The 14,641-nt window shown below is 44.2% G+C and overlaps 1 protein-coding gene across 3 annotated transcripts in view; it reads right to left on the bottom strand.

Moving 5' to 3' along the window:
• LOC130533465 (stromal membrane-associated protein 1-like) overlaps positions 1-14,641 on the bottom strand; it is a 34,287-nt gene that overhangs the window by 17,372 nt on the left and 2,274 nt on the right. Inside the window, exons 2-6 of one of the 3 annotated variants that reach the window (XM_057046900.1) lie at positions 11,733-11,866; positions 10,873-10,958; positions 8,891-8,966; positions 5,219-5,290; positions 3,825-3,896 (exon numbers count right to left, since the gene is read on the bottom strand). In XM_057046900.1, the coding sequence (XP_056902880.1) occupies positions 3,825-3,896; positions 5,219-5,290; positions 8,891-8,966; positions 10,873-10,958; positions 11,733-11,866 (440 nt within the window). Of the gene's footprint in view, positions 1-3,824; positions 3,900-5,218; positions 5,291-8,890; positions 8,967-10,872; positions 10,959-11,732; positions 11,867-14,641 lie in introns of all 3 variants that reach the window. The other 2 variants (XM_057046899.1, XM_057046901.1) reach the window with 2 other exon arrangements.

The following is a 14,641-nucleotide window of genomic DNA, read 5'->3' as shown; positions in this document are numbered from 1 at the left end:
AGAGAGAGGAAGAGGGGGAGAGAGAGGAAGAGGGGGAGAGAGAGAGAGAGAGGAGAGAGAGAGAGAGAGAGAGAGGAAGAGGGGGAGAGAGAGAGAGAGAGGAGAGAGAGAGAGAGAGAGAGAGAGAGGAAGAGGGGGAGAGAGAGGAAGAGGGGGAGAGAGAGGGAGAGAGAGGTGGAAATAAACGGAAGGTGAGCAGAGATTGACGATCACAAAAATATTGAAGAATTGAAAGAATAAATAGCAATTGTCACTTGAACTGTTTATTACACCTTATCTGGCAGAGCTATTATAATTAAGTATACAAAGCACATACTTTCAACTGCTAATATCCTGCATTTTCTATGTTTCAGCACAAAAAACAAATGAAAAAGCTGCCAAGGACAATGACGATTGATCATCAGATTGAGACAGAACAGTGGAACAGTAGTTTGCCTCACTGATGTTTTGTCAGTCATGAACAAAAAGTGACAAGGTGTCATTCAAACTGGGATTCCTCTATCGATGTTCAGACCACAGAGAGATCTATTTAATATTGATCAGGCACGTACCAAAGTCAGAAGCAATTCCACATAAATCAAAAGAAAACACCTAAAATGACCCATTTGTTATGATCAAAAAAGATCACCTTGACGTTATTACTACAAACTGGAACAAAAGCATCAACTTTGGAGACTAGGGTCGAAATTCCCTTTATGTTCAGGAACAAAAAGAGACCAAGAAGATGTCTCCCACCGTGCAGAAGTAACATCAGTGTTATTGCGCACCAAAATTATACATTGAAGCGTGAGCAATTAAATAAGTAAACGAGGCAGCATGAATTATGAATCTGAGCTTTTGCAGTTTGCAGAGTGGGATATCCTTGTTCCCATTTGGAATGTTGATGTTAACGATGACTCATTAACAAAACCTTTAAAACCTTAACACAAGGTCTTTTCCCTATTCAGGCCTGTGTTTCCAGAAAGAAGTCTCCGCAGGAACTGCTTTCCAAATAGTTTAATCTTCCATAGTGCACACAATTGGAATGCCTATTGGGCAAATCTATCTGAATGACACACAGCTGGCTGTTTGTAGGCCAGGTGTTTCTGAAAATGGACCTATTGACCTGCAACAAGCTCCATAAGTTCCTGGAAGACTAACCAGAGAAAGAGAACAAACTACGCTGGCTCCATCCAAACGGCATCACACAGTTGTGTGAAAAGGAAGCAGAGAAATTAATGGGCAAGCAAAAACCTCCAGATGCTGGCAGAGAACAGTATTTGTATTATTATGCTCGGACTCTAAAACGAATAGCATTAATTCTGTGCACACGAATCTGGTGAAGTTCTGACATCACCAAAGTTCTGTAATTTACCGATTTGTTCTCAAAAATACTACAGAGCAGAGCACATCCATATTGCTCTATCCATGACAACAATCCATGCCGCAAAGCCAGCAGGGCTTCAGGAAACTCAATGGTTCAAGGTGATCTTTGTTTGACCATAACAACCGCACCACATGTTGATTCTTTCCATACTGCCTCTGCAGATTTCAAGGCAAAGGTCAAAGATTGGTTTGTTGTTTGCCACAGATCAACTGTAATGCTGCAGGGTTATTGGTTTCACAATTACCTGACAGAGGAACTGAAAACTTTGTTCCACCACCATCGGAGGGAATACATGAAATTTGGCCCAGTTGGTATTTATCCTGATGCTGAAGCTCCTTCTGAACCTTGAGACTACAAGTGTGCCGGTGCAATGTTCCAGATATGTACAGTGTATACTGCATGGAGATGAAACCGGCAGCTGTGACAGATGTTTCCGCTGCTGATGAAGGGAAAGTAGACAGCAAAAAGTAGACAGCAGACTTGTGCTTAAAAATGAGACGAGGCGACAATGACTGGCAATGACAATAAAGACAAAGTGACTGTGACCCCGGCAAAGCCAAGACGGAACACCGGCGAGAGATGGAGAAACGTGGCTGTCAGCATGTTTACTGCTACACTGGAGATTAAACACTCTAACAAGTCTTTGGGTCTCTCAAACACACCCCACCGTCGGCGTCCTCGCATATCTGCTCAACACTCGACAGCAGGAGCTCAGTTGATAAGACTAAAGAAAAGGATATTAACGATGCCACAAATCTCCACCAGCCCACACACGCGCTCACACACACACACACTCGAAAGCTTATAACCTTCATACAACCGCACAAGAATTTGAAACATCAACAGATGACTGCCAAAGCTTGCTTGGTTATTATGAAGCACTATTTTATATAATAACTGGTAATAAAAAGTGAAAAAGAACAATGCATCCTTTCATGTTTACCATCCAAATTGCAGGCGAAGGCTGAAATATCCAATCTGAGCCACTTTAATGCGGAGGTACAGACAAAAGTGTCAGCAGCAAATAGCCCTGAAATGCTGTGGAAGTTAATGCATCTTCATCGATTGGTAATAATCACGTGCTGATTACTTTAGATGGCTCTCCACACCAGTGATGGGAACATTAACACGGCAGTAGCCCGAGTCTATGGACGACCAAGAGCCATTAAAATAAAGAGCCTCTGATTATGAAGGCGTCCAAAGTGGACAACGATGGCAAAACAATAAAAGTAAAGACGAGGTAATCTATATTCATTTATCAGCTGTCGCCTTACGACATAAGAATGGGGGCTGTAGGGGTCCTAAAAAGCAAAAATCGTTACATTTTGCAGGAAAAAAATGAAATTAAACCAGTGCAAGCTCTGATCCTACACCAGAGATGTCAAATGAGGATGTGCAGATTTGGGACCCTCACTCTTCTGTCAAGTGCCACAAATTCAAAATTGGTGCAATTTCACCTTGGGTGTAAAAATGGAAGCTAAAGAGTAACAAAAAATAATTCGGTGGGAAACACGGCAATAAATATATTTTATTAGGTGATAAAATGTTACTGCAGATGAGAAATGTTAATACTACAGTACATTTCACTCTAGGTTGGTGTCGTTTACCATAGCCCTCATTCCATTTATACAAGTGCATGCACACACTCTATTGCTCACACACACACACACACACACACACACACACACACACACACCACACACCACACACACACACACACACACACACACACACACACACACACACCACTGAGAGCTACATTATTCTCCCATCGCCTCCCAGCCCATGGAAACACTTGCATTTACTAACCATGACCTAGAAACACACACATTGACTCCTTCATCGCTACCACACACACACACACACACACACACACACACACACACACACACACACACACACACACACACACGCGTGCACGCAATGACCTCCATTCCAGACATGACTGTAGCTCAGACTAAGTGCTACCATCTTTCCTATTCTCAACTGGCATATGTCATTTTGAACCAAGTCAAACACATTATCAAAAAAACAAAACTTTCGCAAACATTTCTCAGACAAAGCAAATATTGCTTTTATGCAGCGTGGTTGCACGGAGGAGAACTGGACCACACTAACTGAAGACTCAGTGAACGACGACATAAATGTTCATGAGGAGTTTCCCTGGTGGATTTATTCCTGGTCTCATCCACTCTGCAGGCACATCTCATGTGTCTGTTAACGCTAGGCTGGCACACATGAAGTGAGCAGCGCTTCTATGCGACCCCATTCTAGCCCTTGCCACGGATAAACAGCCATGGGTACAAAACGCAGTCAGCATCAGCGCTCACATCTTTCTTGGCTGCTGTTATTAAAAATGCACCATGGATACCACAGCTGAGAACCTAAAGCTGCACAATCAACACGACTATAAACACATAGAAAATATCCATTTTGGACAACTATTGCCCATTGTTACCTTTGTGCTCTGCCTCTCCACTTTGTCAGACTCCTTATCCTTCTTCTTCTCCTCCTTTTTCTTTTCACGCTCCTTCTGCGACAACAACAAAAAAGACAGTAAATACACTGAAATATAAACATGCACTAGTGTGTTGATGAATGATGGTTAACATTCTTGTGCCCATCAGTTGAACACAATTCATACTTGCAAACAGTCTTGGCTCACAATACGATGACTAGCCTAAAATATTCCATCAAATCCGCTTCTTGAAATTCCCCTTCGACAGCCATTACGTACAGTAAACCATTTCATAGCCCGATGGCAGACTTGCTGCATCTCTAAACAATTAGATCTCATTCCTTAATGTGATTTTAATGCACTTACAATGCACTTTTAATGCGCAGCCATTATTAATGTGCGAACGGTTGATGCAGCATGGTCTGGTTAATGGTTCTCTCTTGCTTTGTTACATGTAAATGGGTCCTTGCTGATGCCAGCCGCCAACAGGCTTTAGCTAATGACTGTCAGGACGCCAGAGAGAAAAGCTCAAGCTTAGTGGGTGAAGCCGACAATCTCACCATTACAGTAACAATAATAGCCTGTTTATCTCTCTGTGGGTCATCCCCGCAATTCCTTCACTGCTGCTTAAGCATTTATTTATTTATTTTAAGGTTGTTTTTTTGTCTTGAGAATAATGAACAATATTTGAAAAATTATAGGAAACGAGCACTCAGACATTCCTCTGGAGTCGCTCCTGCTCCTCTGTAACGGAGTATTAGCTTTTAAGGCCCATGGATTCCTTCAGATATGACTGATTTCTGGAAAAACAGCATGTAGTTCAACATCACATGAAGCCAGGAAGGGTCAAACATCCCGTCCGCTCACAGAAGGGGGGCAAATAGCTTTTGTGGATTTGATTATTTCATTCTATCAGATTTCTGGCTCAAAAACTAATGAGGCCAGGACGAGCCAATTTGCATCCATATTACCCGGCTATTATGCTCTCATCTGATTTTGAACACAGCAAATTAGAGCCGCAACCCTCCCACGCACATTTCTAGCTTCGATTATTAGATCATGTCTGCACAGTTATGCCGCCTCAAAGTTTTTCTGGTGTGTATCCAAATCATAGCTTGTAAATAGCTCGTATAGAAGGAAACAGTCCAGCAGTTCAGATGGAGCTACGGTAATCTGTTCACCCCTACAATAACCCCTGAAGGTTTATAACCAGTCAAGACAAGCAAAGAAAGTATTGTGGTATGAGCCTAGAAATAGTCATACAGGAGTTGGAAAAAATCGAGATGGAGAGTTGAGCAGTGTGACGTTTAACGACTGGTGGAATGTGAAACAAGAAGAGAACATGACCACAGTAAGAACGGCTGCACAACAAAGAATATAGAGAAGATCTGCACCTCCTGTCTGCTACTGTCAGCCTGTGAGGGTGGTGAGGAGGAGGAGGAGCGAAGAGCAGCTTCAGACGACTTCTGCAGAAAAACAGAAATTGGAAACAAGGTTAGGCGAGGGGGAAAGCCTGCAGACAGAAACAGGGAAATGCTCAGAAACAACCGGAAATGCAACTCAACTCAAAATAAGGCTTAAGAAAATACCCTGACTACAGCACAGGAAGCTTTGACTTAGTTGGAACTGATTTTTACATTCAGAAAGAAGACATTCAGGTAGCCAGCAACACTAGAACACACTTCTCGTGTTGGGTTGACCCCTATTAACCTGCCATTGAACTGGACTGCACTGAGAGCAGAGCTGAACTAAACTGAGGTCTGCCTGAAACAGCAGCCAGTTTCTCAAATCAGTGTCTCACCGGGGAAGTGATCCCACCCGGGGCTGGCAAGTAGCGGTAGCTCTTTAAAACAGTTAAAATGCAAGAAAGGAAGGAGGCTTATAGGTTCGACATGGTGAAACCAATCAAAGACTGATGAGATCTTAAAATACACCTCTTGGGTGCCTAAATTTGGAGCTGTCCACCCGCGTTCAGATCAATCTGGATGCCACGTTGATGCCAGGCATGAACTGACTCACTTCCCCTGTCCGCCTCCTCTGCTCTCTGCACGTCAGGGTCGAAACAGAACACTCGGCCTGTCCTCCTGGGGACACGGCAAGAATGCTTCCTCCATTTCCATCTCTCCACAACTGTTAGGGCATTAAAAGACTCGCTGTTGTTGCCTGTGGTGGAGAAACATTCTGAGCAATTTCTATCACACATTTATTCTGATGATGTTTTTTCATTCTGCCTTCCTCTAAAAAAAAAAAAAAAAAACCTCGCTCATCTTCTGACTTTGATGCTGCCTGAGATGTCGACACAGCATTAAACCGGCACAGATGGGCTGATGATGATGATAAAGAGAGAAGCGACTGGAGGCTAAGAGGGAGGAGTGAAACGAATGCCGAGGGAGAGGGGGTGGAACGAGAGTGGCAAGATAACAAGGGTGGTGAGAGCTGGATGAAAAAGGGTGGATAGAGGTTGAATAGTTATCAGGACATGGGGATAGAGGTGTCAGGCTATCTACTGTGGCACGACTACTCCAGAGAAACCAAATGCATCTTAACTGGATGCCCTCCATGTAGCCCTTGAACAGGTTCATTAAAAAAAAATAAAATCACTCAGTGAAGGTCACTGGTTGTTGTTTAAATGATTCAGAAGGTATTGAGCCTAATAAAAACCTCCAAATCTATTTTTCCCCACCACAGAACCATTTATAGGTTTGAAAAAGTTGTTTTAACCATGATATAAAATCAAAAATTAGTCTTTTGGTGTTTTTTTTCCACGTAGTATTTTTAAAATAGCTGAAAATGTGACACATCTAATGTTCCCAAAATGAGAAAGGAAAAAAAAAGACCTTGGCTGAAACATCTGTACATCTGTCCCCACTTGACAGAACAGACAGGCCAGTGACTAACGCAAGAAAATGGGATGAAATCAGCAGTCTCCCTCCAGGGTAACTGTGCTGCTCCCTTGTCACAATTCAGACCATCACTGGGTTCCCCACACAAGGTCAACAAGATGAACGCGACTAATGTGATTCCAGTATCATTGAAATAATATGTGGCCCATACGTATAGTGAGACTCACTTGGGCATACTATATTTAGAAATGCAGTTGAAGTGGACGCACTCACAAACTGAGGACAATGCTGTCTTTGGACAATTAATACTTCAAAAGATGACGAACACATCAGGACTTTTCAGCTTTGGGCCAAAATCTTAAGAGACCTTTAAAGCAGAGGGAGGAATACCAAGTTTAAATAATGTGAGATTTAGTAACAACAAAGCTTATCACAGAGTTATGACGGACAGCTGTGGCAGCTGTGGTCACGACCAGCCCGAGAAGACTGAGGAGAGACCGAACGATAATGATTTAGTAGTTTAAACAAAACCCTTCAAGGCCCCCACAAACAAGGCCTCGAATTTTTGGTTCCAAAAATTTATGGTACACATGATGATTTGTGATTAATCACTATTTACTCACAGATTAATCTGACTAAAGGTGCTAACAGCTCTTGTCATATTGTAAAATGAACAATGGCAATATTCAGGTTTAACCAGCCATGATTCTGCAATCATGTGACAGTGTGATGATGTAACGCTGAAGACACACGGCTCATCAACAAACCACACAATACAAACCAACAAACTCCACATCCCTATATCCACACACACACACACACACACACACACACACACACAAACTCATGGTACGCAGCCCTTCTCAGTTCTTAAAGTGATAATGAGTTGTTTTTAATAATTAATCTGCATATAAAAGCTGGGCCGTCTGTGTGGGCGGCAGAAACAGATCCTGGATCAGAGTGTGGCTGCTGGCAACGCTTCAGAGAATTCCAGAAAAACAGAGAGATACTGAGGTCGGTGGTGGGGGGGGACAAACGGTAGATCAGCAATAGGCAGAATATGAGGTAAACAATGAGGAAGATGATGCATCTCAATACAAATATAGAATATTGAATTGAGATGGAACATCTTCACAGTGAAATAGCAGCAAAAATCAGCAACAACAATAGAGACAGAAAAAGATTTTTAAACTTCAACCTTAACCTTGAGTAGTTCTTAACTCTGTAAGTCTAAATTCAGGTTAACTGTGACCATGAACCCAACTGTTCAGCTTTGACATCATCACAGAAGCATCAGGTCTGGTCCATTTTACGCTAATAAAACCAATATTTATAAGCAACATTAAATAATCTGGGAACACACCAGGTAAGCAACAGCTGTAGTTTACCAAAGACCTCACGTTGGAAGTGGAAGTTGCCTCAGGAGCCACAAATCATGTCAAAAGATTTGTATTTGTTGTAATTAGATACACTCTAGTGAATACCATTGGACGTATGATGCCATAATGGTGCAGCAGCAGTATATGGTGACAGGATATGTCAGCAGCAGTAGTATGTACTAGTTTCTGAGAACTTCTGTCATCAAAATCTGTCAATGGTAGACAAAATGTGCACTACCTGGCTGGTCTACAGCACCGCGGAGAAAGCACCAGTGTCGGAGTGCTAGGGAGTGTCATTAATCTGTTCTCTTGTGACCATCCGTGATTATATGTGGACACACACAAGCACATTGGCCGCTCACGCTGTTCTGCATAACTGAAGCACCAACCCACTCCCTGGACCACTCTAAAAAGAAACACCCACACCACATACTGTTAATCTCTCTATAAACAAGACAAGGAAATTTGCACCCGCCCACACCAACACCTACATTATCACTTCATTTCATCCATCAACACAAAAGAAGGCTCTCAGGAAGATTCTCAAGACAGGCGCACAAAACCAGCATCAGAAGCGAAACGAGAGTTTGTTTTTTTAAGTAAAACATCACTCCTTAACACAACCTGGGGTGCGCTAAAACTGCAGTTACAAGACTTTCAAGGGCAATACGACTTCAACAACTCCAATTTCACTCCCAGCCTTTTTAAAAAAAAGATTACTTTGACCTTTGCACCAAATATACAAAAAAGAAAATCACCACAACCCTGTGAATAAAACACGGTACTGTATGCAGTTCTAATGATGACAAAAGATGGGAAGACTTGAAAACTAAACGATACTCACAGGAGCTGCAGCCAGGGCCTCCTTGTTATAGTACCTCTTCCTCTCGTACTTGTCCCGGATGAACACTTCCACTGCTCTGAGGACTAGAGTTAAGGGTGTAAATACTGCACATAAACATAGTCATCCATTTTGTACTGCATGCCAAAAACACAAAGTAAAAAAAAAATAAAATTGGTGACCACCCCTAACAACAGTTATGAGGCTGCCAGATTTAGCATAGTTTAAGAAAAGAACCTGAAAACCTAAAACCATGCCGCTTAGAAAGCTCAAAATGTGCTCGACAAATTACAAAATGAGAATTGAATGTCCTAATGATCTTTTGGTTCAAATGAATGACGCTCACTGATGGACCATTAAGACTTAACCCGTTAAATCCATCAAAAAGAACGACTTCACCCCAGGGACATCCCAAAGACACACTGTGGGGCTCGAGCGCTGCTACACAAAAACAGTTCTCCGTCGTTAATCCAAACTCTCTTATCTCCGTATTTCAGCAGCGACGCCTCTGTTGTGTCGGGTAATAGCCTTCAAAAGATTGAAAAATGATGACCGGCCGCACAAGGCGAGCCATGAGATAGTGCTGTGTTTGAGATGCAGCTTAAGGAGCCCGTCTCCCCATCTGATTTATTACTGCTGACTACAATCGTCAGGTGCTGCGCCGCAACACTCCAACGGAGTGCACAAAAGGGCGCCAAATAATGAGGGGGGGGCTAAAATGGATGCCTCCCCAACAACGCAGACCAGAGAGGATGATATCTACGGGCCCATCCCTGACCTTTGGAATAAATTATTTCCAGTTTGATAGGAGCTTTTGTGCTGTGCTCTGAGAAGATTTACTGTCAGGCTGCTCATCTGACAGTAAATCAGAACATGTGGCACCTGCCGAGCTCTTGTTTACTCAACGTCCAGAAAAACAGCAGATTACTGTGTAGCATCTCCTTACTCATAGCGCTGGTTGCTCCTTCTCTCATGTGACCTCCTAACTGAACCGAGACTATGAATCGGGAGTAATTGCTTGGGGGAAAATCTGCACTCATGGACAGTGTCCATAAAAGACGAGATGAGCCTTCAATCGCTGGACCACTGAAAACCTCTTTAGGCTCAACAGGAATACTTCCAGGACAAGTCTGAATCTGTCATGGTGGATGTTGGGATTGAGCCGTAGATTAACCCCCGACGCACCAAGGAAGTGAATGTTCTGATTCCAAAGAATTAAATGAGACTGGACCCCGGACGTAGTAATCATTATAATTATACTGTCCCTCATATATCCGCTCTCTTCTCATCTCAGCTGAATTGGACAGATGAGAACATTTTTCCGCTCCGTCTGTGGAAACATGAACACACTCCATCGCAGTGACTACACAGCTGTCTCCTACTACGGAAAAGGGCAAACTGTAAAGCCCTGCGGGGACACGGAGGTGTGGAAGGACGCACATGGTGTCTCTTGAAGTGTAAACAAACGAAGCTTGATGGTTTCGATGGGCTTTACTGGATACCAGTTAATAACAATAAAAAATGGTGCAAGCTGTCAGTAGGGGACTGGGTTGAGAAGCGGAGGGGTCTTGGTTCAATCCTTGTTGCGGACAAAGCATCTGAGGTGTTGTGGTAGCAAGGGAAAAGGACTGCCGAGGTACCTTTGAGCAAGGTGATGAACCCCCGAATGCTCACATTCAGGGGTGCACCCTGCCTTCGCCCATCTGTAGCTGGGATAGACTCCAGCACCCTCCCCGTGACCCTGAAAGGGATGTAACGGGCAAGACAAACAAAAAGGTAAAACTTTAAAGTCAGCAGAACCATAAGATCCGCACACATTACAGTCGTTCTGAGACCTCCGGCCCAGAATCTTTATCCTCCCCCGGCTACACCATGTGATCATGTGACCATGAATATGAAACAGGATCAAGCAACCTTGCAGAGAATAAAAAAAGACAACACATTAGAAGAGAGCCGGTGGGGAAGACGCTGAGAGAGGAGGATACTGGTCAGTCTGTGGCCGCTGGAAGCTGTCTGGTAGGTGGGCTTCATACAGCCGCCTGGCCCGGTGGTTCCCCATGTCCACCATGCTCTGAAATGCAGAAAAGAAAGCCCAGACCATTCAAGCCGGGCGATTCCTACAACTACAACGGCTTCCTAAATTCATTACATTTGCATTCAGCTCGGTTTGGAACGCCTACACAGACACACAAGCCAAATATGTTGGCTAAATTGTGAGGAGGGTGATAAACGGCGTGATGATAGTAGTAGTGGAGGAGAAAGAGTCGGAATAATCAGCCATCTGGAATTAACTAGAAATTGAAGATAGTGATTAACATTCTGTGCGAGACCCTTTTCCAGTCACACTCGGCTGATGGATAAACACACACTCACTCACTGTACCGCCAGATTAAACACACGACGAGTTTGCTCAGGTACGTAAAGTCTTCATGATTTATTGTGTGTAACTGAACCAACGTGACACGTTATTCCTCCTGAAAACACATGGAGAAAATAAATTATGTAACAGAGAGTTTAGCCAGCATTTATGGAATAAGCCGGCTATTATAGGATGTTTTGCTCAGACACGAAGAAAACAAATAAATACGAATAAGCTGTTAATTAAAGTCAGGCTCCAGTAAGTGATTAAACTCCCACAAACCTCGTTTCAATTTGAAAATGACTTGTTTTGCTTGTTTTTCAACATTCTGTGGCTCATTTGTATATTAAGCTATTTTTCTGCACCTTAAATTAATTAGAAGCTGTCTCCCCCATCTTGATATAACTCCGTGTTGTAACAAACACTCAGAAAGAGACAAAGAGACGGCTTTTGGCGGCGTCTCCTCTTTCTTTGGTCTGCTTTTACCTGGATCTGCTCGGGTGTCCACTGGTCCAGATTGACAGATTTGACTCTGGAGATGTGCACGCCGAGGTTACGGTGGATCCCGGCGCAGCGGATACACATGAACACCCCGAGGTTCCAGGAAGCCCATCGAGGACCTGAAACAGAGCAGAGATGTTTACGCCTTCGAAGTTTCGCTTCGCTTCCTGAACGTGTGACGCCGAAACAATTTCCGCACGGCGCGTCTGTCAGCCGGGCACAACAGAACGCTCAGTGCGTCCAAACTCTTCCACTGAATGGAAGGCGTAAAGTCGTGCTCTAGAGTTCCAACACAGCTGTGTATTACGTCACTTCGTCACAAACAGGATGAAATGCTGAGGCAGAAATGCGTGTGTTGTGTTGCGGAGCGCCTTGTTAGCCAGACAGAGGCTGCTGTGAAGGGTTACGTAAAGTTCTGGCAGAGAAGGGGAGCGAGGCCGTCAGCTCGCTGCACAGACCCTGGGGACACGAGGAACCTCTGGGCAGACGCAAACCGGACTCTGATTCTTGTTGACATCACAATCGTGTCCTGTCTGCAGAGAGCAGGGACGGACATTCTGAACCAACGAGGGGTCAATCAACCGAGATCTGATTTTATTTTATTTTATTTTTTAAATTCAGCAGGTTATCATTTGATACATAACATAAAAAAGTCAGATTTTTCCCCCCACATCAGAATTCCACTAAAATAAAACTGTTGGACCTTGTAATTTTTTTTTCTTTTGTCCTCTTCTCCTCATGGACTTTTACTGAAATCCCTCCAGTAATTTTTGCATTAATCTGAAAGAAACTGACTGGATGATGAGTTCTGGGTGAAGACTTGATAAGTTTAAATGAGAGCTTGTAAAGTCACCTGTGTGCAGCTATAATGAAGAATCTTTAAGTATCCTCAGGTTAACCGGGCACAGCAGGAAAATGAGTGCAGAGAATATTTAAATGATCATAATAAAGAGAATTTAAAGCTTTCCATAAATGTGTGTGATCCAAAAGCTCCGTCCAAACCTCCTTTGGGATGAGCAGACAAATCGCTTTAATAGGCCGGCGGCTTCTGTCCCTCGGCGCTGGAGTTGGCTCCATTCCTCTGAAGATGATGAAGCTTACTATCTGTCAATTTGACAATCGAGAGCGACTTTGAACACAGCAGGTTCAGAGGGATCAACTTTTATAGATCCAGGCTACACGGCGGCGCTGCGCCAGGGAAGGCTGGACGGCGGCGACGGCGACGGCAGCCTGGTTCACCAGTTCTTGGGTAAGAGCATCAGCGTGTTAATGCGGTGGCACTAATGTGCTGGATGGCCTAAAGGAGCATTAAGGCAGGGATGACTGCGCGGTAAGCCTGAATCAAGCAGCTCAGCCGTCGTAAGCTGGACTACAGCATGTGTGAATGGAAAAGCACATTGGTGTGATCTTAGATAACCTCTTTCGGCACATTCTCCAAAACACATTTGCCTGTTAGGTTGACGTAAGACCACAACTGTCCCCGGGTGCGATGGCTCAGCCTGTCACAACCCTTAATAAAGCAGCCGCGGATGATGCACGATGCTCGGTGGTTTAAAAATGGCGCAGATGCAAAAGCTGCTTAGTCTCCCGCATCAATAACTGTGGTTTTACGTGTCCCCAAAATGATATTCACCAACCTTTAAACGACCTTCCCTGAGATGTCTGTGTGAATGAAACAGCGTGGAAAGCATACAACCACTTACAGGCCATTTTGATTCAGCAGCACTTAACAACATGAAAGTCACTGCGAGTTGCTCCAACAGTTTCTGCGTGCTGCGTTTTTGGACAAAAATAGACAGCTGAATCCTGTTTTCTGAGCAGACAAGAGCCCTGCAGTCCCAGTGCACTCACACACACACACACACACACACACACACACACACACACACACACACAGAATAAAAGCACCCTAATGCTGATTTCTGGATGGCTGTACTGATTAAAGACCAATGAGTTTTCTCTCAGGCACCAATGGAACAGCCTTTTATGAGCTTGTTGTGTTAGCATAGGAAGCTAGCATTATCTGAGAGTTACAAATATGACTCCTGCATGAGATATTTGATCATTTAATGGCTTTAAAGGAGAAGGCCTATGGAAAGCCTGTGAGGCAAACGCCATGGAGTCCTGCGCTGAAATCCACATCTGAACATTAGACAGCACGTAATCCCATATTATTAAACGTGAGTGAGAGCAGCGGCCTGCTAAAGCCTTCAGCACAGGCCAGAAGAGAATCCCGGAGACCAGCAGGATGCTGAGGGGAATATATGAAGAAGTGCTGTGCTGCTCCCTGCTGGTCTGTTACTGGGATTTAGCATCGGTGGTTTATCCTCCATTATTACAGCCAGACAAAACCCATATGAATGGAGGTTTATTCTCTCAAACATCTATTTTATTGTCATGACAACAAATATGAAAAAATGAGAAAAGACCTTATCAGAGATAATGCAACCCCCCTCCACAGCATGCCTCCGTTCCAACTGCGCTGCAATTTAACGCTTTTTCGGTATTCAGCTGGAAAATTCTGTATCGTTGCGTCGACCAGCGTGATACCGGGACGTCCCCAGCGGGCAGAGTGGCGCCGTTTGCTCCTGTGAACACTGCGAGCTCAACCTGTCCTTCACACTTTCATAATGCGCAGAGCTGCGGGCTGCAGGTGCACAGGTGAGTTTCTGGCTTTCAGTTGGCACGAGCGTGTGGCCACGCGCTGGCATCTCAAGTGTGTGTGGGGACAGACTGACAGCAGAGAGTGAGAGGGGGCGACTGTCATGGCGCCAAATGCCCCTGCGGCTGCTGGCCAAGATCAGCTGTGCCAGCTAGAAATCATAACAGTGACACGCTGCCAAGCCTGTACCTGTGTCCATGTGCGTGTGCCTGTGTGTGTGTGCGCGCTGGTG

The sequence above is a fragment of the Takifugu flavidus genome, chromosome 11 (assembly GCF_003711565.1).
Source record: "Takifugu flavidus isolate HTHZ2018 chromosome 11, ASM371156v2, whole genome shotgun sequence".
Taxonomy (NCBI): domain Eukaryota; kingdom Metazoa; phylum Chordata; class Actinopteri; order Tetraodontiformes; family Tetraodontidae; genus Takifugu; species Takifugu flavidus.
Note: the sequence above shows the minus strand (reverse complement) of the source record. Positions and strands in the feature narration are given on the sequence as shown.